The sequence below is a fragment of the Mauremys reevesii genome, linkage group 4, assembly GCF_016161935.1.
Source record: "Mauremys reevesii isolate NIE-2019 linkage group 4, ASM1616193v1, whole genome shotgun sequence".
In the NCBI taxonomy this organism is placed as follows: Eukaryota; Metazoa; Chordata; order Testudines; family Geoemydidae; genus Mauremys; species Mauremys reevesii.
This window is the reverse complement of record NC_052626.1, coordinates 30,482,030-30,509,262: the sequence shown is the minus strand read 5'-3', so window position 1 is coordinate 30,509,262 and position 27,233 is coordinate 30,482,030. Positions and strand designations below refer to the sequence as shown.

Sequence of the window (27,233 nt, the reverse complement as noted above, 5' to 3'; positions counted from 1 at the left end):
ATCAGACTGCTGTTTTTCCATAGGTTTTGTTGCTGTGTAAAGTACACACAGTACATTACACAAAATACAATTGATTGGTTGTACGATCATACACAAAAACACTGAAAAGTATTTTCTCTCATCTTTCAGTTATAGTGACAGGTAGCGTTACTTGTAATAAAGGGTAGTAAACGCATAGAATATTCCTATTAAAGAAATAACAGTCTCCCTTTAAAAAGAAAGAAAAGGTAAAATAATTAAAGTTTACCTGTTGCTTCTGGTATGCAGTGTTTGGATTAATTTTGGACTCCAAAAGAAGAGAACCTGAAGGAATTAAAAAAAGAAGAAAGTTCTGCTTTACTTCTACAGCTGCATTGTGAATTCAATAATGAGGATTGAAAATTCTCTTTTTAATCACTGATACACTAAATACACATCAAAAATACACACAACCTAAGACTATGTTCAGAACTTCATCCCCAATCCTGCAAACAGGTATGCACATGATTTATTTTACTCACGAGTAGTTTCGCTGAAGTCGCCAAGACTCCTCACAAACAACATTAAGAACACGCATAAGTATTTGCAGGATTTGGGCCTTAATCTCCATAATCTATTTTGACTTCATTATTGCCTCCCCCAAACAGCATTTATGGTTGAGATGATCAAACTAGAAAAATAAACGGTTCCTAAGATGTGGTCCACAAAGCACTTACTGGTGGTCTACAGACACTGGTCACATGACGCTGGCTCTCCTTGTTTCCATCTGCTAAATCTCATTAAAAAGTTCATGATCCATGTCAACTTCTTGATACTACTTTTTCTATGGAAGCGGTTACTGTAGTTGCCACAAGAATGTTTTCTATCACCAGTGGGAAGTAGTCCACACAATCACATTATAAAACCCGGAATTAAGAGTAACCTTAAAAGAAATCCAAACAGGTAAAGGTATGGAAATGCACAGTTAAGGCACCCATACAACCTTGTGACAACAGGCAGAGTTAAAATTGTATGGGGTGCCTTAACTGTGCGTTTCCATACCTTTACCTGTTTGGACTTCTTTTAGGTTAACTCTGAATTTCCTGGGTTTTTAGTATAATTACATCATCACTAATTATTTTTATTTAGTCATTCTTACCCATACGTTACTGGTATGCATGCTTAACCTTCACTGAACCTTACTGTCCAGGAATTTAGGAGAAATTAAAATACTTAAACCCATTTTTCTTAGTGCAAACCTCTGAAATTTCTAAAAGGTGAGAAGCAATTCTCCATGAATAAACAGAATTTGAAAATGATAATTGTAATTAAAATGGTCATTTCTGAATCTCATGGTAGGAGCCAACTTTCTGAACTGATCACCGGAAAATAATGTTCAATACCTGAACAGTTCATTAATTATAAATCCATACTTTAAAAACCTATATTAACAATATAGAGAGAATTACTGAAAGAATCTTACACTTGTTTCTCTCACTGTCCGTCACAAACCCTGGGTTTAGACATACAGACCTTATCTGAAGAATTTCCAGTGAACTTCAATAAGACTGTTGCTTAAAAAAGGACTGCAGAATGAGACCATGTTACTTTTTCAGCAAGATGGCTACTAAAAGCAGTAGAACTGAATACCAATGTTAATGATAGTTTCTCCCGTGATAAAAGTGCTTCTTACCTTATAAATTTAGAATGTTACAAAATGTTGATGTTTAAACAAGAGGCACACAAACCAAGTCAGTAACGGAATATATAGTTTTTTAAAAATGACATACATTCACTTTAAAGAAGACAGTGTAATTTTTTTTTTTAAACTTACCTGCAATTAGTGTACTACTTATTAACTCTAAGGCCTTGTCTACACTATAGTTTTGTTGACAAAAGTTATGGCGCTTTAATTAAAGTGCTTTAAATTAAACCACTGTCACATGTCCACACTATGCTCGTGTCAGCAGAGCGCATCCACACTAGCAGCTCTTGCATTGACACAGAGCAGTACGCTGTGGGTAGCTATCCCACTGTGCAACTGGCCACATGGTGCTTTGGGAAAGGTTTGCAATGCCTCATGGGACAGGTACAGCGTCACATGATGCACATTAATCTCATCGTTCCATGGGCATCCTACTAGATTACCATCTGTTTTTCAACTGAAGTGGGGGGAGAAGGTGGGGAAAGTGAGAGACACGGAGTGTATGTGTATGCTCGCGGCGGGATGGGAAGTGTGTGTGTGTTTGGGGGGGGAGGAGGAAGAAGAGTGTTGGAATACTGTCTCTAAGTTCAGACAGCTGCCAGCACCAACAAATCCTGAAGCAGGGGGAGAGGGACACCCCAGCCCCCATCAGCCCCTGGCTCTGCACAGCAGTAGTCACTCCCCTCTCCCGCCACCCTTCAGCAGCAGCCCACTCTGCCTGCCTGCCAGACAATTTCACATTAACGATTCTGTGATTCCCTCTGAGTTCTCCCACAGCCTCCTCAGCTACCAGAAGTGGTATCCTCAGCAGCTCTGTGAGCTCTTCACAAATGCTGAGAAATGTCAAAGCTTCCCAGAGCTTTGAAAGGGGAGGGACGCATGCCTGTGTAGCTAGATGCAGAGCAGCAGAGTTCAAAGGAGTGAGCAGAGTGCTCGTGTTGGGTGTTGTGGGATACTGGGGAAGGCAAGTTATGTCGACATAATGAACGGCAGCATCTACACTGATGTTTTATCACTTTAACTTTGCCACAAAAAGCTCTGCGCCTCTTATTGAGGTGGTTTTATTTTGTTGGCAAAACAGAGTTTTGCTGCCAAAAGTAGGTTTGTAGCCTGTACATCTCCACTGTTTTTTCGGCAAAAGCTGCCTTTTGCCAACAAAACTATGTAGTGTACACAAAGCCTAAGTCCCAAGTTCAGGATTTTGTTTGCCTTGCAACCACCTAAAAGCTCTCATGAACTGTTGATGATTCCAAAGAGCGATGGTTGTACATATATCATCAATTGTTGCATAACAGAATCCTCAACTCAGAAGCTGACAGGTAAAGAAGAGGAGAAACAGATTTTCATGTGTTTTAAAATGTAAAGCTATTTGCAAGTTGAAGTTCACACAGTACATTCTGTAGACCTGAACTATTTTTTCCTCTCACAAGTTTTGCAGTATATAAATATTCTTTTGTCAGCTAACCATATCTGCTAACCCAAATCTTTCTTTTTCTAAGGAAGTTGTAAACAGCCTTAAGCCATCTGTAAAATTCCTGTCAGACATTGACTTAAAAAAAACAAAACAAAAACATACCACTGAACGGACAAGTCCTTTTTGATTATAAAAGTGTATGTAGAAAGACTAAAGGCTTGTCTCAACATGGACCTATTCAGGAATAACGCCATGTGTGTACACTCAATCCCTGTTCAACAGGGCACTCTTATTCTGGAAATGTCCACACATGGAATTATTCAGGAACAGCTGTTCCTGAATATCTTCATGTGCAGACAAGACCTAAAAGAACTCTAATCCAGCTATTTGATATTAATTGAAGATTTTGATATGGATCACTACTACAGAGATCTCCTCAATATTTTTATATTTGTAAAGGAACCTAGGAGGAGGAGGAGGAATCTCACTATAAAGAAGAGAGCTTCTGTTCAAACACTCACCCTTGGTAAGTAGCAACAACAGGAAAGAACACAAATAGCACAAGGGAGCAGAACAGAATTTTGTGGTAATGCTAGGTAATTTACTTGTGTGGCAGACATTAATTTTAAGTCCTTTTTAAAAAAAATGTGTAAATACATTACATGCAAATGTATGTTTTCCCCATGATTAGCTTAGCTAACTTCTACAATGAACAATTGAACCAGAAATGTTAAGAACTAGAACGTGTGTCCCATTCAGATGGATAGATGTCATAAATATCAACTTGTGATAGGAGATTATTTCTATACAACTCATTTTGCTTTTGGGAACCCAGTTGTGCAGTGCCCCTTTAACTGCCATCCTTGTGAAAAGGCAACAATTCAGCATTATCAAAAGAAAATAATCTTTTACAATATGGAGTGGGAAACATTGTCTGAGTTGGTTTTTATTCCCTTAAGCAACGCTACCATATAAAGCAATTGCTGGGAATGTGTTCAATATAAGTTAATTTGTATTAGGTGAAAGCTGTAAGGATGCTGCAAGGATAGCAGCTGGGCCAAGTAACCCACCATCTGTGCAGTCTCCATCATACAACCAATTGAACTGTTGCATGCAAATTAGCTGTAGACTAAGGGTGGTAATTGGTTGAGTTACCTCTATCATCACAATGGTCTTGGCATCGCATAAATACATGCCTTACTGTAACTGAAAGTCCATGCTTTGTGCCAGTGTAATTTGTAAAGTCAAAATGGGTGCAAACTTACAAATGACAGTAATGGACCACAAATCCCAGTTGAATGATTGAACCTGGTGACAGTTTAAGCAAAAAGAGCTCTCATGAGCTTGTAGCAGCTTCCATCACTTCACGCTGATTAAACAGACATACTAGGTTTTAGAGTGACAAAGTCAGACTTGGAAACAACTTCCAAAAGGGATGGTGGAACTAAAAGTCACTAGAAATCATCAAGCTATGCGTCTTGATGAATGCCTTTTGGACAAATTCTACAGATACTAGATTTCTGAAAAAAGTCAAGGGAATATGCGAGATGACCTCGTGCATGTGATTACTTCTATGACTGACAAGACAGTATACAGAATGCGGAAAAAATAATTCAAAACCAATACTTAAGACAATAAAGTCTTTGCCTATGTCTGACATAACCTCCTTCCAGGCTCATCCTTCCGGACTATCAAAAAGATCAGTCTTTATACCCCTTTTCTATTGTTATCACAAATCTTGCATTCTAATATTCTGTACCTGATGCCTGCAACAGCCTTCTAAAATCTAATCGTCAAGGCTCCAAACTCACAATTCAACTCACTCCTACTCATTTATGCAGTATCACCTAACAAAAGCATGCGTTTTCACACTTTTTAGAGACTCAAAACATTTAAACCACCACATTTTGTTGTAAGAATGAATAAATGAGTTCTCTGTAACCCATGTCCTCCCTCAACTCCACTCCACCTAGGAAATATGATGGACTTGTAAGGATATTGTAACAGGCCTGACATTCCAGATCGTTACTCAAGTTAATAACTACTCTAGTAGTTAAGTCAGTAAGACTACTCCTGAAAAAAAACACTACTTATATACATAAGCTTTTGCAGGATAAGGCTCCCAGACAGTAAGCTCTTTGGAGGCAGGAACCTGAAGCACATTTGTGGATAGTAAAAATAGTAAATAATAGTTAGGTTTGGTAGTGATAATAGAAACATTAACAATGTCAACCTTCATTTAATAGGTCAGACTGCAGCTAATAAAATTTCTTGTTTTTAACTACATACATTCTCCACTCAAAATACTGGATTCCAGTCCTGGTCTTTTGAATAGTATACTTAAAAACATTTTTTAAAAATTGTTTTGTTGGGTTTAATCAATCTTGTTAAACATGTCTAATAAATTTGTAAAATATACCTTCCATTTCTTGATGCTCTCCTAGTCTACGTGTATCCTACAGCTTTTGTCAGTGTAACTTATGCTGCTCAGAGGTGTGAATAAACCACTCCCCTGAGTGACATAAGTTACTCTGACATGAGCACTGGTTTGGACTGCGCTATGTCAGTGGGAGAAGCACAGCTATTGCTTAGGGCAGAGGTGGTTTTATTATGTTGACAGGAGAGCTCTCTGTTGTCAGCATAGTGTGTCTTCACCAGATGCACGGCATTGTTGTATGTGTAGACAAGCCCCTAGAATACTCTCCAAGACTTTATCCACATTACTTTTTGAAAAGGGTTGTAGCATGTAAAGCAAATTTTTAAAAATGTCAGCAGGATTCCATGTTCACTAATGACTCCATATGAAGTTTGCTCATTTTTCTAAACACTTTTTCGAACTGCCTGCCCTGAAAACTCATCTTAAAACTTCAGAGTCAAGCTGCATTTTTTACATAACCACAAGAAAAAAATTCTGCAGACCAAATGATGCACTAAGTGACATCTATACAAACCCATTTAAAGCTAATGAGTTTATGTGGACATCACTGAAGGAATAACGTGAAGACAGCAGGGTTACCTTTGGAGAGGAAAGTAAGACTTAGTCTACAGAACCTCTAGTACTGGGAGTTGTATGTGAGATGGAAAGAACGCAGCTTGAGTCTGACAGCTCAGGGCAGCTTTGCAGAAGTGGGTCTGGTGGGAATGGTTTGATTCACAAACAAAACAATTCTGATAGGGAAGCAAGCAAGAATAACTACAAAACTCCACAATGGCATATTGAGAGTTACTGTTTAGGGAAGAAACATACTTTAAATGTGTTAAGCCAGTGGTTCTCAGCATCCTTCTTTGTGTTTTGAAAGGGAGGCGGGAGGTGGCACTTGGGGTACTTCTCCCACATCCCTAAAAATGAGCTGGATGCTTCAGCTACTAGTGACCAGCAATGAAAATTAGTTAACAATGCAATTCACACTACTCAACTATTAGTGCAGACTGCCTGCAGACTTGGGAAAATACTTCATCATTAACATACCCAAAAGTGGAAATGTTTTCTTCACAACAATGGAGGGTTATATATTTTTTTTTTAAATGAGAACTTCAATTTAGGAGCATAATGCTGGAGGAAAGTGCGCGCAAAAGGCGGATTCTGCAGTAAAGTCTGCTGTTATAGAATTCATGTAGCTCTGTCTATTAAAACCTTTCTTATAAAGGGTCCACACAGTGACAGGAGAACAAACTACAGTGTATACACTACTTTTCTTGAGAGACTATTTCACAGTCTAATAGATGGTGTTAACATTTTCCTCATTATTTTCCATCTTAAATGTTTCTTTTAATTTCAACCCATCACTCCCAGTTTTACCCAAAAGGACTGGCTGAAATCCCAAGCCCTGGCGCCCCCCGTGGGCAGAAGCAGAGTCCATGTCCAGAGTGGGGGAGAGTGTTACCTCCCCTAAACTGCAGTGCCTTATCCAGAGTGGAGCTGTCCCAGGGGCAGCTCCCACCGCACTTCCGCCAGTCCTCCTCAGGTCCCATACTCTGGCCAGATCATAGGTGGGAAGCCGAGCCAGGCAGTGCAGGACAGCTGCTCCTCTGCTTGGTGGTGCCATGGAGATGGCAGCTGTGGCATTCCCATCTGCTACTGGTGCTCGGGGTTGCGGCTGCTCCTCAGCTCCCAGCCCCCTTTGACTGCTCATGCATGTAAGAGCTGCCCAGGCAGGGGGACCTGTCTCCAGGACAGCAGAGCCCTAGGAAAACAGCCACCACAAGGGGAGCACTCCTAGCACACAGCCCCTAACTATCCCTCTCTCCTTGCACCCTTAGCTACATCCCTGCTTGCACTCAGGGGAGGTGGCACTCTCTCTGGACCCCACTGTGCAGAGCTGGCCCTTGCCCCACCAACCCTTGCCCCCACCCCAAAGAAAATAGAAGTCAGACTATGCCTATGCCCAAGGGCTCCCGCCCGGAGCCCCAAGCCTCCCCAACCACACTGGGCCTTTGAGTTTTTATAGCATGTTGAGGGGGAGGCCTCAGAGAAAAAAAAAAAAAAAAAGGTTGAGACCCCCTGCCTTACAGAGCCATATAAGATCTTTGAGGCTAATAAAATCACCCTTTAAGACATCAGGGCAGGTAGAACAGCATCACTAACGGGCATTACCATGCACTCCAGTCATAGTCTACAGACCAATCAGTTCAGTGATTAGCGGCAATCAAAACAGCATTGGGACATATAGAGAATGGGATTGGGCAGGGGGAGACAAAAAAAATAAGCTCCTCCAGAGTGAGTACCAAACTTTCCTGGGCAAGTGCCATCAACTTTAGCAGACTCCTAAACTTTACTTAAAAAAATAGTTTCAAGACATTGTGATCACAAAGAAAACCTTCCAAATGGGGAGGAAGTATAAATCAAACCAGTGATGTCTTCCTAATTGTGCTGAGAGATAGCAGCAGTGCCACCACTGCTTTCGGGGCAGAGCAGCTTCTTGCCTCTGTAACAGGGGCATAGGAGACCTGTCTGCTGCCACTGTTGTTTGGCGGGTAGGTAGAGACCGGTATTTGTTGGAGGACTGGCACAGAATTAATTAGGATTCAGAATTCAGCGACCTGGAAGCTAGGGTCTTCAGGCCCAAGCAGCAGGGAGGTGTTGCCCAGAGGAAGACGAGGCAGAAGGGGAGGCATGGCTTGGTAATGTGTATTCTGACAAGGCAAATAAGCGGAGTCCTTATACTAGTAAGTGCCTGATCATTTTCTCAATCCCTAAGATAGAAAAATATTTGTATCATTAAGTGAATGGTATACCCTCATCTGGAATATTGCTTTCAGTTTTGGACACCTTACCTCAAAAGAGAAAACAACAAAAATAAAAGAGGTTCAGAAACAAGCAATGAAAATTATTTAAAAGCATAGAAAGGTTGTCTTATGAAGAATAGGACTGTTCAGGTAATGGAAGTGACAAGGAGAGGATAGGATACAGTTATTTATAAAAAGAATGTTAAAAAGAGTGGAAATTAGGCACTCCTTTATTGTCTAACAGAAATACAAGGGGTCATGCAGTCAAACTAAAAGGGATTGGCAGGTAGTGATCGATCTATCAGGGATCGATGTATCGCGTCTAGATGAGACGCGATACATCGATCCCCGAACGTGCTCCCCGTCGACTCCAGAACTCCACCAGGGCGAGAGGCGGAAGCGGAGTCGACAGGGGAGCGGCGGCCGTCCATCCCATGCCGTGAGGACGTGAAATAAGTCATTCTAAGTTGATCTAAGATGCGCGACTTCAGCTACAAGAATAGCGTAGCTGAAGTTGACGTATCTTAGATCGATTCCTCCCCCCCCCCCGTGTAGACCAGGCCTTACTTGACATTTCTGGCCACCATCAAAAACAGGACACTAGACACATCATGGACCACTGGCCTGATCTGATAATTCCTATGTTCCATCTGTTGGAAGTGGTTACAGTGTCCTAACAGGCCACGGATAAAAACTGACTACTGGTTGCATTCTCCCTTAGAGAATTCTGAAACCTAAATTGGTCTATCAACTTCTGTGTGTAAGCCATTAAATAAGGTACCAAATAACAGGAAGTTGAGTCCTGACCCCAAACTGTAGGAAGAAACCGTTCAAAGGGAGGAAGGAAGAAGACACCTTGATGGAAAGGGGAGGAACTGTCAAGGAAAGAAGATGAAAGAACTACACAGGGATGCGAAGACATGTAGAACACTAGTAGGGTGTACAGTACTTGTTAATTTTGATCCTTACATTTAACAAAGCAATTCAACAGAAAATCTGAAGGGTGACTGAAAGGAGGAGGAACAAGGGACTTGAGCCCTATAAAAGGCATCAATGCATTTGAAGTATAACAATCTGGTGTCACTTTTTTTTGGAATGGGGGGGGGAATGAATTAACTGTTCACACTTACAAACATTTCATACACCAAATTTTTTTTTTTTTTTAAATTTCATTGCATACAAATTTGCCTTCAAATTTGGCCACTGACTTCTGACACTGAGAGAAAACTGAATATTAATTTGATAAGGTAAAGTGACAAGAATAAGGCAACAAACAATTACTAGAGGGCATGTTTGCCTAAAAGGAGTGATATATTAGCCTCAGTGATAAAAAAAACAACGTAAGTTTCTGAAGAGCATTATCTAATAATCCTATAAACTGTACATGCTAAATAAATTATGTTAATTTCAGTTACTTAATTTTTAAAAATATTAGTTTGCTGAATATTTTTAAAAATATGGATAATCTTTAAAATCAATAACTCCTAGATAAACCTTAAAGCAACACTTACAATACGTCATACTTCCACTTTCTTTTATAGATTTAAACAAGCTCATTTACAGCAAATAAACTACCAAAATCAATCTGCATATGCAAATCCCACTAAAATCAGTGGAAGTCTGTGTAGCCTGAATAGACTGCTCGACAGTGAGATTACAACCTGCAGCATTTTATACTCAAAAATTCTACGCACATTTGTTTTTTTAATGGCACTCTTTCATTTGATGTATCACTTGTACTTTACTCATTTGTTCAGCTCTTGAAAGCTGTCCTGGTGGTGGTCAGTGCTATAATTATACCATTGTAAAATAAGCCAGTTTACAAAAGGTGATTCGCTCCCTTCTCCTCCCCTCCCCCTGCACTGTGCTCCCTTTCACCCTTAAATTCAATAGTAGAGGTCCATTGCCATCTCGAGTTGTTCATCTTACATAAGAAATAAGACATGCTGTAAAGAATAGGGAGAACAGTCTTGATATTTTCTTTCGGAAAAAATTACATATTTGGTTTTCATAATTTATTAATAATTTGGCAATGTAAAAGACTCAAATCAATGTAATTAGCATTTAAACATGTTTTTTTATAATAATCAATTTTCTAAATTTGATTCCTACTATATCAATTTAGGATTTCCTTATAGCGCATGTTCTCAGAAATTTCCCCAACAATGACTCCATTAAGTAAGTGACCTCAATGAAGTTTTCTATCATTCAGTATCAGCAAAGGGAAAGCCAAATAACATGAGGGAGAGGGGAGATTACAATCAATTGTAGACAGCAATCTGCAAGAATGATCCACCCTAACCAGATGTAAGATAAAAAGCCTGGAAATAGCTAACCTCAGAAAAACATCACCAAATATTCAACTATATGGTTAAATGAGATGACAGACTTCATTCATACTACTTGTGTTAAATAAAGCCAGATATACTTCAAAGTTTAATCCACAGTAACTACAGCAACCATTAACTAACTGATCAAATAATTATGTATAGTTCTTACAAAAAACCTACCATAATGTAGCGATCTGCAGAGAAACATGCTTGCAACGTGAGGAAAACAAGTGATATGCTTTGTTTTAAGTTAATTTATTATGTAAGGGGTAATTCTAAAGCAGTTTTAGCATGAGTGCAGAATACTCTAGCTGCTTAAAATATATCCTAACAATATTGTTTTGTTCTTTGTACTGTTTTGAAAGCAACAATGTTATAAAGTGTGGATATACATATAGTATTAAACAACCTTTAAAACTTTTAAAAAGTGAAAAATATATTTGAAACCCAACTACTGAGAGCTGAGTAGGGTAGACAGTACATTGAAAGAATTTTAAAATATTTTATGTTCAACAAATGTAATCCAAACTCTGAGTAGTTTCTTTAATCTGAGGATTATCATTTCTTTGAAGAAGAGATCCCAAGTAGTATTTGTGGCAAAGATAATTTTGGGGGGCCAAGAAGCAGGATACTGGTGTGCAATACAGTGTGTATAATGTGGACTAAGTGTATTGGTATGCACCATTACATCTGTGTGTCCAATATGCACAGTGTGTACCTGATGGGTAGGAGACTTTTGTCCTAATCGTCCAACCCTGTCCCTTGGCCTAACAAGAGTTAACCATAGCTGCTGCCGCCCCCATTTCAGAATTGCATACAAAGTATGCCGATAGTGTCATGGAACAGATATACAAAGCCAGTTCCCCTCTTTCTTTTTAGGTGGATTAGGAAAAGACGACTACCAATACTTTGCATGCTTTCACACACTTACCATCGCTCTCTGCCCTGACAAGCAGGGACATGCCCTTCAGCCTCTCCACGTAGCCAGAGGACACATGTCCGGTGCCCCGATCATCCCACTGGCGGTCTTCATTCAGCGTGTAAACTTTCACCCTCCGCCGGGTGTCTGTCATCCTGCCGCCTGCCACACCACAGCCACCACCCTGGCCTATGACACCTGAAGGAACAGGAGGTTGGTGGGGGGCTAGGCCCCCCTCAAAGGAGGGGAGCAGGAAAGAAGGTAGCAGTCCCACACAGACACCCCCGGATCTCTCCTTATTCTTCACTGCTGGGGCAGTCTTCTCCTCATCCCCAATATTTGGAGACACAGCAGAGTGCTGGGGAAGGGGGTGGTTGGTGGAAAGCTATTTACGAGGCGTGCTAGAGGACCAGGGAGGTGTTAGTCAGCAGGGAAAGCCTAGGGAGCAGTTGGGCTGCCAGGGGTAAAGGGACAGGCCGAAGGGGCAGCGTGGGGAGGGAGCAGAGGTATTAGAGGAGGGATGGTGAAGGAGAGGAAAGATGGCTATGGAGGCTAGAAGTGGGTGGGGGGAAAGCGGGGGGAAAGGGTGGCAGGGGATGGGGCTTGCGGAGCAGGGGTGCCAGGAGAGGGGTGAGCCGGGAGGACAGCGTGCTGGCCGGGGAAGGGGACACCAAGCAGCTAGATTAGCAGAGGGGACAAGGGGTGGTGGCAGATCGGCGGCAAGGGGGAGGGAGCGGGGTCAGTTCACCCCCTGCCCAGCGCTCGGCTCTATTGTGCGGGCGCTGCCCAGGCCCGACGCCCCCTCGCTCGCTCGCCGTTCGTCAGTGCGGGGGGTAGAGGAGGCGCGGCTCGCGGGCGGCCAGCGGGCGCTGCCCGTCCCGGGCGGGGTGCGAAGGCGGCCGGGCTCAGCGCCCCGTCTCCCCCATGGGCTCGCGGCAGATTCACTCCCAGCCCGGCTCCGCCGCCATATTCTTCCTCCTCCTCCTCCCGCTACTGCTGCGGCTCAGCCCCGGCTCCTCGGCCCGCTGCGCTAGTCCGGCCGGCTCCGCTCCGGGCGCCCGGCAGGCAAGGCCCCTCCCCGGCCGGGCTGGCTGGCTGGCTAAGGCGCGGCGAGGCCCGTCCGTCTCCCACTGGCTCTATCTCCGCCTCAGTCACTGCGCGGCCGCCATCTTGGTTTCACCTCTCACTGGAGGCGCGGGGTCTCCCAGCCAGCGGCGGCACGGGCCGCCCGCCAGCATTTAAAGGGCCAGCAGCAGCCGTGGGCTCAGGGAGCGGAAGGGGTTGTTATGGGGGAGAGCAGCGCCTGCCTGTGTCACACACCAACTGTGTGCAGCCCCCAGGTAGCACCCTACCTTGAACCACACAGCAGCCCACTCATCAGCAGGCCATAGCCTGAGGGGCAAGGGTAGCACCCCTGACCATGCACCACCCCACTGATCACTGTGGCACCCCACCCACGACCACATATCACCCCCCTGTGCAGCACCTCACCCACAGCACCCCACTAATCACACAGCACCCCGGGGTGCTAGGGCCCAGCCCTACAGTGCAGCACCCCACTGATCACCACACAGCACCTAAGGGTGTAAAAGAACAGTACTTCACAGCACCCCAGCCTGAAAAGGCAGAAGCCCATTGCCCAGCACCCCCACATATCATTGCACACCACCCCCACTCTTTATGGTGTAGCCCCCCTAGGTACTAGGGCACCACCTCCACCCTTTACAGTGCATTTCAACCTGGGGTGAGAGAGCAGTAGCCCTACCCACAACACCCTACCTTTAAGCCAAACAGTGGCACCCATGCAGCACCCCACATAACAGTGGCTATGCAGGAGGGCCAAATAACCATAACAAATAATATTTCACTTATATTGCAGTGTTTCATTTCTGGCATCACAGAGCAGGAGCCATTCATTAATCCAAAGCCCAGTGTGTATAATGACACTGTAAATAGTATAGTGCTGGGAAATACTTTACCCTCCCCCAGTCTGGCCCTATATTAGAGGAACTACCAAAGTGATTAAAGTCACCTTTGTTTCACTACCTTTCTTTGGATCCGGATTCAGGAGTAACAATACATTGAGCCTTAAGACTTTAAATTCATTCTGAAGTGATCAACAATGGTGAGAGAGTGCTGGTGTGATGAGCTCCTGCCCACCTTTGTTGGTCTCAAAGCAGGATGCTGTATGGTATAAGAGCTGCAGCTTATGATATGTTCAGTAGCTGTTGGCTTCCTTAGGGATATCAAATATGAAGTCTAACCCAGAGGTGACAAATACATAGATCACACTGGCAAGATCCAGAGTCTTCTGGCCATTCAAAGATAGTGAAAATCATTCCTTGCCCCAAAATGCATGTCCAGGAGCAGTGGGGAGGAGCCCAGCATGAACCCAGGCTTTATTCTACCTTGACAACTGGTGATCAGATGTCTTTGATTGAACAGGAAGTGTGAGTTCCAGGGAGTTTCTAACCTCCCTTTTTTCCCTGATCTGAGTCCCGCATTCTTCTCCTCTGTTTGCTTACATTTTGTCCAGCAAAGCTGGAGTGATCCTGCTGCAAAGTCATCTTTTCAGGAGGCTCCCTGAATGGTACAAAAAGTTAAACAGCTTCTGGTAGAACGGCTGTTGGAGTCACCAGACAGAGATGCAATCCAACAAGTGCAGTAACAAACAGACGCTGTTGATTCTCTGCTGCTGTCAACATCAGAGCATATGTCTGACAGATTTTTTTTTTGACGACTGCATCAAAATTGAAAAAAATATGCAAAAAAACACTAGAGCTGTGGGGACCTTATAGGCCCATCACTGTACGGGGAGAGTCTATTACAAGACACATTCTAGCTACACATGGGAGCTCATTGTATTTTACTTTATTAAATGGATGTTTGTATTTATTAATAAAATGCATTTTGCTGGGTCTAGTGTGCCACAATCAGACTAACAGGTTATCTCCCCAATTAACAGTTACTCAGGAAGAGGTATCCAATCGCCACTATTTCCACATCCCTGTCATACATTTTTGTTTGGCCCTTTATAGCTAACCACAAAATTTATATCCATATGTGAACTCTTCTAAAGTCCAGTTGTGGACATTTAGTTGGGGCCCACCTCTAGGTTTCAGCAGGGATCCAATTGCTGTCTGTGATGATATCTCTGTCTACACTATGAAGACAAGCATTTTAAAAAAGCATCTATAGTATGGCTGAAACTGTACCAGAGACACAGTTGTACCATAGTTCTCTTGACTAGTGAATATAAAGTGTTATTGGTGTTTTGAGAACCACATGTTGTGGATCTGTGCCCAGGGGAAGTCCTGGAGCAGGTGCACAGAAATGCACACTACCTGTAAATGCAGAGGCCATCCCTGAAGGCACTCATGTAGCCAGGTGTGGCACTGGAGGCGAGTTCCACCTTACTTTCCCTGATTAGGCATCAATAAGATCTGGGCAAGGAAAAGCCAACACAAACTAACAAAATAGTACATCCCCTTTTAATAAGGTTTCAGGACAGACACAATTACATGAAACAATACATAACATCCTCACCCTGGTTCAGAGCTCTCACATGAAGTATTAGAATCTGGTCAGACTAGTCTCCTGAAACATAAACCACCACCTGCTGCAACCAACATAACTTCTACTGCCTTCTCTCTTGCCCAGCTTCCTGTTTAAATAGCCAATCCCCATGGCAGGGCAGGGCTTCCTTAATTACACCCAGGCTAGCCCACACAATGCCACAAGTATACAGGGATGGTCTGGGAGGCACTGGGGCCAATCTAACCAAAGATGAGCTACTTCATTACCTGACCCAAGCACCCTCTGTCAACAGGGCTTCTGTACAGAGTCCTAGCTGGAATCTGAAGTTGCTTTCTGCCAATGGAAAATCTGAGGGAGAGCAGTGGTTATTTGCAATTTGCACCCCTTTGCGGCCATGGGAATAAATGTGGACCTTGGTTTATTTTATTGTGGTTTCTTTGTTTCAGTTTTTGGCAATTACAGAATGGTATGCTCAAGCAGGCTCCATGTGGAGTCTATAACCTTTAATTTCTTAACTTTGTCTTAAGTTTCTTTATACCAGACTGTTGGTTTTTTTAAAAAATCACCCTTCTTGAGTCTCAGTGTCACTGCATTGCCTACTCTCATATTTGTTTTTTCATGATGCCTCAGCTCCCAGATTCATATGATTACATGAGAATCTCAATTTTATAAGTAAGTTTCTAGCCCTCATGAAAGCAGAGAAAAGCTCAAAAATGTGACTAAAGGCTCAGAGACCAGAAGGCCAGCAGAGGAGCTAGCAAACAGGAGTTTTGCAAGGGAGTTCTCCACCAGGTGAAGGAGAAGCAACTACATGACCCTTGGGGTGAGTTTGTTGTCTCTTAGTTTGTTGTTTGAGTTCTTGCTGCTTGTCTGAAGCCTACAGTGTGGTCTGTTTGGTGGGAGGGCATGGCTGAGCCTAGTGGCCTGTTAGGCAAGGCTGAGAATTACTTAATGAGGCTTTGATCTGTAATCCCTTTAGGATCTGTTAACCAGGGAGTGGGGCTACTCAGGGAAAACAGGGGGTTAAAATGCCAGCTCCTAAGTGACCAAAGGAGCTAGTGAACAAAAGCAGCAAACAGGATTTTTGTGAAAGAGTACAGAGAAGGAGCATGAGAGCCGGCTATACCTGATGTTCTTTAAACTTGGGCCAATATTCACCCCTCCTGAAAAAAAACCCCAAACAACCCCTCCCCCAATAAAAGCTTCAGGAGTAAAAATAATGCAGGTAGAAGCCCAGCAGCAGAGCTGGGCTATCTAGCTTATTGCACTGAACACAGCATGCATGATTACCTGCCTCGTGGACAGGTGGTGTATGAGTGCACTCAGTGCAAGCAGCTCATGGACCTCAGGAACGAAGTATGGGCTCTTGAGACCAGAGTGACTGAACTGGAGGAGCTAAGGGAAACAGAGAGGTACATAGACAAGACTTTCTGGGACACAGTAGAATGGTCCCACCTGCAGTTTGACAGCCTCTGTGCTGTTGAGGAGGATGAAAGTCTTTGGGAAGGAGAACATCAAGCTGGAGTGGAGAGAAATGATCACATAGTTAGCACCCTCCTACCAAATGATGCCATGGTATCTTCTCATGCTGAGGATACCTCTCCAGGGGAGGGAACCCCAGTTATTAGGAAGAGACCAGTAATAGTAATGGAGGATTTGATCATCAGAGATACAGATAGTTGGGTTACTGATGTCTGGGAGAACCAGATGGTAAATTGCCTGCTGGGTGCAAAGGTTGTGGATCTCTTGAGTAATTTAGACAAACTTATGTGCAGTGCTGGGGAGGAGCTGATAGATGTGGTACATATAGGTACCAATGATATAGGGAAAGATATTTGAAGAGAGGGGTCCTGCAGGCTAAATATAAATCTAGGTAAGAAATTAAAGACCAGGACCTCCATGGTAGTATTCTCTGACATGCTTCCAGTTCAACGCACAGGGCCAGTTAGACAGGCAGAATTGCAGAGTCTAACTGTAGGGAGGAGGGTTTTAGGTTAGGAACCGGGGAACCTTTTGGGAAAGCAGGAGCCTATACAGGAAGGATGGGCTCCACCTAAACCAAAATAGAGCCAGATTGCTGGCATGTAAAATTAAAAAGATCATAGAAGAATTTTTGAACTAAGGGCTGGGGGAAAGCCAACAGGTGTGGAGGAGCACACAGTTTGAGACATCCCTTAGGGGAGGATCTATTAATGAGGATTTTCTATATCCTAGAAAAGAGGAGAGGATAGAAGTTGATAAAGTACAGGTAGGAACAAAAAAGAAACAGTCAAATGAAAAAAGAGTCCCATTCAGTTATATCACATGAAGGCAGACAAATAAATATTGACAAATTTGATAAGTGCTTGTATACAAATGCTGGAAGTCTAAATACTAACTGAATAATAACTTGAGTGCTTGATATTAAATGACAGTATTGATATAATGGGCATCACAGAAACTTGGTGGAATGATGCTAATCAGTGTGACACAGTAATACCAGGGTACAAAATACATAGCAATCACAGAGTAGGTCATGCTGGTGGGGGAGTGGCATTATATGTGAAAGCAAGCATAAAGTCAAATATTGGAAAAATCTTCAAAGAATCAAACTGTACCACCGGATAGAAATTCCACATTTAAATAATAATAAGATAGCAGTAAGAATATACTACCAACCATTTGGCCAGGATGGCGATTGTGATTGTGAAATGCTCAGGGAGATTAGAGAGGCTATAAAAGTAGAAAACTCAATAATAATGGCATAAGTGCCGACTTCATGGGTGCTCTGGGGCTGGAGCACCCACGGGAAAAAATTAGTTGGTGCTCTGCACACACTGGCAGCAAAGCTCCCCTCTCCCTCTGCCCCACTTCCTCCTCCTCCCCGTCCTGATCGTGCCACGTCCCTGGTCCTCCACCTACCGCCTAGTGTTTCCCACCTGACCACCACCAAACAGCTGTTTGGCAGTATTGGCACGCTCAGGGGAGGAGGCGGGGCTGGGGCGGGGATTTGGGGAAGGAGTTTGAATGGGGGTGGGGAAGGGTGGGAAGAGGCAGGGCATCATGGAAGGGGTGGAGTGGGAATGAAGGTAGGGACGGGGGGGTTGAGCACCCATGGGAGAGAGGGGAACTCACTGCTTATGATAATGGGGGATTTCAACTATCCCCATATTGACTGGGTATGTGTCACCTCAGGATGGGATGCAGAAATACAATTTCTAGAAATCTGTAATGATTACTTCTTGGAGCAACTAGTCCTGGAACCTACAAGAGGAGAGGGGAGAGGCAATTCTCTATATAGTTCTAAGTGGAGCACAGGATGTGGTATAAGAGGTGAATATAGCTGAGCTGTTCACTAATGGCAACCATAATGTAATTAAATTTAACATCTTTGATGGGGTGTGAATACCAAAGACCACCACCACACCAGCATTTAACTTCAGAAAGGGGAACTACACAAAAATGAGGAAGCTACTTAAATGGAAACTAACAAAACTGAAATGCCTGCAAGCTGCATAGAAACTATTTAAATACATCATAATAGAGGCTCAAATATAATGTATGCCCCAAATTTAAAAAAAATAGTAAGAGGACAAAACTAAAGTCACCATAGCTAAACACAGAATAAACGAGGTGATTAAAGCCAAAAAGGCATCCTTTAAAAATTGGAAGTAAAATCCTACTGTAGAAAATAAAAAGGAGCATGAACTCTGGCAAGTCAAGTGTAAAAGTATAATTAGGCAGGCCAAAAAAGAACGTGAAGAGCAACTAGCAAAAAGACACATAACCTAACAGCAAAAAATTTAAGGACATCAGAAGCAGGAAGCCTGCCAAACAATTAGTGGGGCCATTATACGACTGAGATGCTAAAGGAGCACTCAAGGAAGATAAGGACATTGTGGAGAAGCTAAACAAATTCTTTGCATCTGTTTTCACTGCAGAGGATGTGAGGGAGATTCCTACCCCTGAGCCATTCTTTTTTTAGGTGAAACATCTAAGAAACTGTACCAGACTGAGGTGTCAATTGAGGAGGTTTTGGAACAACTTGATACATTAAACAGTAATAAGTCACCAGGACCAGATAGTGTGCACTCAAGAATTCTGAAGGAACTGAAATATGAAGTTGCATAACTATGGTGTGTAACATATAGCTTAAATCAGCTTCTGTACCAGATGACTGGAGGTTAGCTAATGTGATGCCAATTTTTTTAAAAGGTTCCAGAGGCAATCCTGGCAATTACAAGCCACTAAACCAAACTTCAGTACCAGACAAATTGGTTGAAATATAATAAAGAAGAGAATGATCAGATACATAGATGAACACAGTATGTTGGAGTTTAGTCAACACAGCTATTGTAAAGGGAAATCATGCCTCACCAATCTATTAGAGTTCTTTGAGGGGGGTCAACAAATATGTGGGCAAGGGTGATCCAGTGGATATAGTGTACTTGGACTTTCAGATAAATGATCTGGAAATAGGGTTATACAATAAGGTGGCAAAATTTGCAGACAACACAAAATTACTCAAGATTGCAGTCTATTTTGGACTTAACTAAGAGTTTCAAAGGGATCTAACAAAACTAGGTGACTGGGCAACACAATGGCAGATGAAATTTAATGTTGATAAATGCAAAGCAATGCATATTGGAAAATAATCTCAATTGTACCTACAAAATGATGTGGTCTAAATTAGCTGTTACCACTCAACAAAGAGATTGTGGATTCACTGTGGTAGTTCTCTGAAAACATCTGCTCAGTGTGCAGCAGAAGTCAAAAAAGCTAACTGTTAGGAACCATTAGGAAAGGGAAAGATAATAAGACAGAAAATATCATAATGACCCTATATAAATCCAATGCTCACACTTTGAATACTGTGTGCAATTCTGGTCACCCCGTCTCAAAAAAGTTATATTAGAAATAGAAAAGATACAGAGGAGGGCAACAAAAATGATTAAGGGTATGGAACAGCTTTGCTATGAGGAGAGATTAAAAAGACTGGGTCTGTTCATCTTAGAAAAGAGATGACTAAGAAGTGATATGACAGAGATCTGTAAAGTCATGAATGGTGTGAAGAAAGTGTTATTTACCTCTTCACATAACATGAGAACCAGGGGTCACCAAATTAAATGAATAGGCAGCAGGTTTAAAACAAACAAAAGGAAGTACTTCTTCACATAATGCAGTCAACCCATGGAACTCATTGCCAGGGGATGGTGTGAAGACCAAAAATATAACTGGGTTCAAAAAAGAATTAGATAAGTTAATGGTGGTTAAGTCTATCAATGGCCATTATCCAAGATGTTCAGGGATGCAACCTCATGCTCTGGGTGTCCCTAGGTCTCTTACTGCTAGATGCTGGGACTGGACAACAGGGGAATTATTGCATGATCCATCACCTGTTTTTTCATTCCCTCTGAAGCATCTGGCATTGATCACTGTCAGAAGACAGGATACTGGGCTAGATGGACCATTGGTCTGACCCAGTATGGCCATTCTTAGGTTCTAAAAAGCACCCAAAGTATCTCATGATGTTTAGGTCAATCTCATGATTTTGGGTACTGTCTCATGATTTTTTAATGCTTGGGGTTGGCGGTATTGGTGCCATAGTAAAGTAAAGTAAAGACACAGAGCTGATTCAAAACTAAAACTTTGTTTTGTATTAGAAAGAAGGAAAGAGAACAGTTCCCTGTGGTTCAGTCTGAAAAACAACTAATTCAACCAAGATGATTAATTATATAAGTTAAAATATAGACAGATATGGGATGCTGCACAACCATCACCCACCCCAAAAGATACATATCTGAAACTGGTGTATGTGGGATGTTCAGGCATCTCTGGAGGAGCAATTTAAGCCATCCAGCATGCTGATATACATAAGTTATAATTAGTACATCAATGAAAGAGCATAGTGTGGGTTCCTTCCCCATGTCCCATCTGAAACAGCCTTGAGAAAGGACACTTACCTTCCTATAGTTTTTGGTCATCTGGTAGTCATCCCCTGTCTTCACAAGTGGCTCCACTGGAACTAGGTAGAGAGGCAGGATGGAGAAAACTGGCTGGACACCATAGAAGGAACCAATGGCCTGTCCCCCTGGCAGAGATGAGCCCATACTACATCTCCTAATATAGGATGCTAGAAGGGAGGAAGAAAAAAAAGATAGTAAGGCAATATACAGAACACTGAAAAGTACATATAAGGTGAGAACAAATGACGCAACAGACCAAAGAAACCACAGAGTAATAGGCATGATCTTCCCAAACATGATCACCCTCATGCCATGCCCAGAGGCAAGGATATAGAATCATAGGTGTCATAAACAGATAGTTAAGGGTTAAAGTCTCTTTTACCTGTAAAGGGTTAACAAGCTCAGTAACCTGATGAACACCTGACCAGAGGACCAATCAAGGGACAGGATAATTTCAAATCTCTGTGGAGGGAAGCCTTTGTCTGTGTTTCTTTGTTGGAGTTAGTCTCTTTTTGGATTTAAGAGAGGCCAGTCATATCCTTCAAGTTCTCCAAGTTTCCTGAAATAGTCTCTTCTATTCAATATAGTGAGTATTAGTTAAAAAGGCGGATTAGTCTTTTGAGTTGCTTTCTGTTTTTGCAATTGTGTGTTTGCTGGAAAAATTCTTTATTTCTGTTTGCTGTTACTGATTATGCTGAGGAGGAGGGAGGGGGAAGTCTCTCCAGGTTTATAAGTCAGACCCTGTGATATTTTTCCATCCTGGTATTACAGAGATAGTGTACTTTCTTTCTTTCTTTTAATAAAATCGTTTCCTTTTAGAACTTGATTGATTTCTTCCCTTGTTTGGATTTTCAGGGGAAGGGGAGGGGGAAAAGTGAATCCCTCTTTGGTTTGATTCAAGGAATTTGAATCCAGATATCTCTCCTAAGCTAGGAGAGGGGAGGAGAGAAATGGTTTGTTTCCCTTTGTGTTGAGATTCAAGTTTGAATCTGTGTTCCCCAGGGAAAGTTTTGGGGAAACAGGGAGTGTGTCAGACACTTAAAAACTGACTGGTGGCAGCGAGAACCAGATCTAAACTAGGATTTTAGTTTAGAGGAGTCCATGCAGGTCCCCATCTTGTGAACGCTAAAGTTCAAAGTGGGGAATAAACCTATGACAATAGGACTGGAAGGGTCCTTGAGAGGTCATCTAGTCCAGTCCCTTGCCTCATGGCAGGACTAAGTATTATCAACCATTCCTGACAGGTGTTTGTCTAACCCGCCCTTAAAAATCTCCAATAATGGAGACTCCACAACCTCCCTAGGCAATTTGTTCCAGTGCTCAACTACTCTGAACAGTTAGGAAATTTGTCCTAATGTCCAACTTAAATATCCCTTGCTGCAATTTAAGCCCATTGCTTCTTGTCTTATCTTCAGAGATTAAGAACAATAATTTTCCTCCCTCCTTGTTATAACAACCTTTTACGTACTTGAAAACTGTTATCATGTCCCCCCTCAGTCTTCTCTTTCCCAAACTAAACAAACCCATTTTTTCCCCAATCTTCCTTCATAGGTCATGTTTTCTAGACCTTTAATCATTTTTGTTGCTCTTCTCTGGACTTTCTCCAATTTGTCCACATCTTTCCTGAAATGTAGCGCTCAGAACTGCACACAATATTCCAGTTGAGGCCTAATCAGCATGGAGTAGAGCGGAAGAATTACTTCTCGTGTCTTGCTTACAACACCTCTGCTAATACATCCCAGAATGATGTTTGCTTTTTTGGCAACAGCGTTACACTGTTGACACATATGCAATGTATCTAACAGCACTGGCAATTGCCATGTAGGACTGGACCATTTGAGATCCGGGAGAGCAAACGTACAAATAGTGTCACAGAATCATAGGGTTGGAAGGGACCTCAAGAGGTCATCTAGTCCGACCCCCTGCTCAAAGCAGGACCAATCCCCAGATTTTTACCCCAGTTCCCCAAATGGCTCCCTCAAGGATTGAACTCACAACCCTGGGTTTAGCAGGCCAATGCTCAAATAGGAACTGGTATACTCTACAGACCTGTGGAAATGTGCAAGTAAACCAGGGATCAGAGCAAGGTAGGAAAATAAGCCAAAGGTTTACCCTATTTCCTGAGACTGGGGTGCTGGATACTAGGAAAGACAGCATAGAGGCAGGATGTTTTGGAGAAAAGGGAGTAGCAGAAGATGTGAGAAAATTAACTTGAACAAGGTGCAGGTTGCTATTATTTGTGTTACTGTAGCACCCAGGAGCCCCAGTTATGGGCCAGGACCCCATTGTGCTTGGCCCTGTACAAACACAGGACAAAGACAGTCCATACTCTAAAGAGAGTTACAATCTAAGTAGAAGACAAGAGACACTAGCTAGATACAGATATGCAGATGAGGGAGCACAAGGAAACAACAGAGCAATGTTGGTCAAGTATGACAGGCAGTGGGCTCAGCATAACAATGGCCTAGCCATTGTCAAATTTTTTGTAGGCATCACACCAAAGGAGAGTTTTAAGTAGGGATTTGAAGGCGATAATGAGTTAGTTTTGTGGATATTTACAGGGAGATCCTCCGAAGTATCAGGGGGTCCTAAAAGAAAGTAGAAAGGTGCTTGTTTGAAAATTTAACAAATGGGTAATGGAGGCTGGCATCATGAACTGATTGGAGGCAGGAGTTGACATCTCAATAGTCAGTGAGAGATGATAGATAGCATGGAGAATGACTGTTGTGAGTCTTGAAAGTGAAGACAAGCTACTTACATTTAATCCAATAGAGAAGAAGGAGCCAGTGGAAGGAATTGAGGAGAAGAGTGACATGGTCAAAGAGATGAGCTAGAGAATCATCTCGGCAGAATCGACATGAGCATTCATCAAGGCCAGAGATCAAGATACATGATTATGAAAACTTGGATGAGAGTTTTAGCTGTGTGAATAGATAGGAAAGGAAATATTGTTGAGATGTTATGCCAAAAGAATTGGCAAGATTTAGAAATAGCCTGGATGTAAGGACCTAGAGAGAGGTCCAAGTCAAAGATAATGCCCAGGTTACAGGCCTGAGTGACAGGTAGGATGATGATGTTGTCCAGAGTGATCGAGAAAAGAGGTGGAAGGAAGGCTTTGGGGGAAAGATTTAAGAGCTCTATTTTAGCTATGCTGAGCTTTAGCTGATGGTCAGACATCCACAAGGAGATGTCAGAGAGGCAGACCAAGTTTTTAGTTTTGACCAGGAGACAGGTTACTCTCATTGCCAGGGCAGCAAATCTCAAATGGGGTAAGAACTGGCTAACTGACAGATATCAAATAGTAGTTATCAATAGGGAATCATTATCGAATGTGGTGTTTCTAGGGGGGTTCTGCAGGGATCATTACTAAGCCTAATGCTATTCAACATTTTTATCAATGATCTGGAGGTAAATGTAAACTCCTGGTGTATAAAATTTGTGGCAGTCACAAAGATTGGCAGCATGGTAAATAATGATGAGGCCAGAGCAGTCATACAGAGTAATGTGGATCACTTGTTTATCTGGGACCATATAAATAAAATGCATTTTTGTACAGCCAAGTGCAGCATCATACATTTAGGACAAAGAATGCAGGTCATACCAACAGAATGGGGGACTTTATCCTGGAAAACAGTGTCTCTTAGGCTACAATACTAGTGACTATGCATGTCTCCATGTGTGTTGTTGTGCTATAGCTCACACACATACACACACACCCCTAAATCCCTGAAGCCTGAGTCTGGAGGCGAGTACAGGACGAGGAAGCTAGCATGCCTGAGGGCATGGGTATGTATATGCCTCCACTATAGCATGGACCTGTACCCATGGTAGAGTGTAGTGTGTGGACGGGGCAAGAGGTACGTACCAGATCCCAAGTTTCAGTATTGCTCCAGATCCATTCCCACAATGCAGTGAACCCTTTTCTGCTTGACCCTTACCGCATCTATATAAAAGCCTCATAACTCTGTTGCCAGTGGTAGTAGCAAACTGGGCTGACCACTTCTGTACTCATCAAAAGAGTGCAGCAGAAAACTGTTCTGGTGAACATGGATCATGTTCTGACTGCAGCTGCATTGTCTGCCAAGCATACCTGGGCTGGATCGAAATGTGCGGTTAGACTATACCATCCTCCAGGACTTCTCCCAGAGCAGCAGGAACATTCACCTGAGCTGGGAGATTTCAAGGAGGCTGGAGGAGGCAGGAATTCACAGCACTCCAGTCCAATGGCAGGAATGAAAGAAACACCCGAGACTCCAATACTGGAGGGTAGAGGACTCCAACAATTGTTCCAAAAGGGACTCTCATACATGCCCATACTACAATGACCTAGACCTGGTGTTCTCCAGAGCTCCCAGTAGTAGCCTGCAGTATCTCATGACCCCTTCCTCAACCCCACTGCCTCATCGTACAATGGGATGCCAGTAGGGGCTAGGGTGTGGAGATAGGACGGACCATGGAGGAAGCCCTGGAAGCCCCAGAGGAAAAGAAGCATTTCATTCTGTATCTCTACCCGACAGAGCTGGTTGAGCAGGCAACCCTCTCCCCCTGCCAACAATGAGCTGCAGCAGGAACCAGAACCTGAGGCTGCTAAGCTGCAATGGGCTCCCACCCATATCCCATCTTGTCCTGGTGCTACATGCCTGAACCCCAGTCCCTGCTCCACCCCAAAATGGTCCCTGAGCAAGACATGGCTATAAATCAAGAATTTCATTGAATTTCCATCGGCCACATTATGCATTTAGCAAAAGCTATAAAACAAATTATTAATGAACTGTCATTGTGCCCTATGTCTGTGCATTTCTAGGCCAGCACTCTAGGTACAATAGTTTATGGCAGTGATTCTCAAACTTTTGTACTGGTGACCCCTTTCACAGAGAAAGCCTCTGAGTGCGACCCCCCTTATAAATTAAAAACACTTTTTATATATTTAACACCACTATAAATGCTGGAGGCAAAGTGGGGTTTGGAGGCTGACAGCTCGCGACCCCCCAAGAACCCCACGCAGAGTGGGGGAAAGGGAGGGAGGAGACAGGTTTGGAAAGGGACCAGTCAGGGATAGGACAGTAGTAGAAAACTTATGGCTATCCAAAGGCACAAAACCACTCCTCCACTTCCCTCTGGTCCTCCAGTCCCCTTACAAATGGTAGCTGCATTGAAGGGGATGGGGCTGGGTTAGGTGCAAGGTCATTTAAGTCTGGGAAGGAAACTTTGGTTGTCCAAGGAAAATCGCAGCAGTCCTTTCTCTCTGTGACCATTACAAATGTTTTCACCATTCCTCGTACCTGGTGTGTGGCCTTTCCCCACTCTACCCCACGCTGCAGAAGCTGGGAGAAATGGGGGCTGATCCACTCTGGTGGCTGAACAAACACAATGTGGTATCTTTTAGCAGTGGAGATGCTAGTGTCTTGCAGTGTTGATCAGAAAGTTCAGGGAACAAATAAAGTTATAGTGCATCTCTTTCCCTGTCCCTTTCAAAGATGTTTGCTGGACACAGGGTCCAGGTTTCCTGGAAATGCTGGTTGAGAGTGGCTGGGCATTCTCAGTGGTTTGCTTCCTCGCTTCCATAGACACTCCATCTGCTAGTCTTAGAATATAGTCAATTTTCTCTCAAATTGCCTCCCAGTCCTATAAAAACAATCAGCAAATTTCTGGTGAAGCAGAAATTCCATCTGGTTCTTCAGGTTAATGGCAAATGTGTTTGGTCCACCTTCATAACTGACCAAACGCTCCATTGAGCAATGTGTGAAGGGGTGATCATTAGCAGAAACATCTCACTGTGTAGATGGCTGGATCTCTTCCACAGGACTGGAAAGCCACACCTCTGTTCCATTCTGGTACCTTGAAAACTGCTATGTTCTCCAAATGATGACCAGCTTTTAAAGAAGAAATAGGTAACTGGTAACATAGCCCTGGAAGGAACTGACCTCCTCCCCTCTTTGATACACTAAGTTAAAAAAAAATTGTAACCCTTCTGCCAGGTGTAGTTGGCAGTGACATGGCCTGGTTCAATATCTAGGGGTTCCTTTTACAGCATAACACAGAACTGTCTCAAGCCCCGACCCAGTAACCTGGGAAAATTACATTCCACCCTTGGGTGCCTCCAAGACGCAATACTTCTTGTCTTGCAAGCACTGAGTCTGAGTATAGAAAAGAAAATTTTTAATAAAAAGTGGAATAGAACCTGGCATTAGTTTGGGAA

General features: G+C 43.0%; 1 protein-coding gene across 5 annotated transcripts in view; it reads right to left on the bottom strand.

Moving 5' to 3' along the window:
- Window positions 1-27,233, bottom strand: part of PPP4R3A (protein phosphatase 4 regulatory subunit 3A) — a 79,872-nt gene that overhangs the window by 48,172 nt on the left and 4,467 nt on the right. For 2 of the 5 annotated variants that reach the window (XM_039537642.1, XM_039537643.1), the window contains exons 1-2: window positions 11,565-12,774; window positions 248-303 (exon numbers count right to left, since the gene is read on the bottom strand). In XM_039537642.1, coding sequence (XP_039393576.1) covers window positions 248-303; window positions 11,565-11,706 — 198 coding nt within the window. In that variant the 5' untranslated portion in view covers window positions 11,707-12,774. Of the gene's footprint in view, window positions 1-247; window positions 304-11,564; window positions 12,775-15,098; window positions 15,197-21,031; window positions 21,202-27,233 lie in introns of those variants that run through there. The other 3 variants (XM_039537645.1, XM_039537644.1, XM_039537640.1) reach the window with 3 other exon arrangements.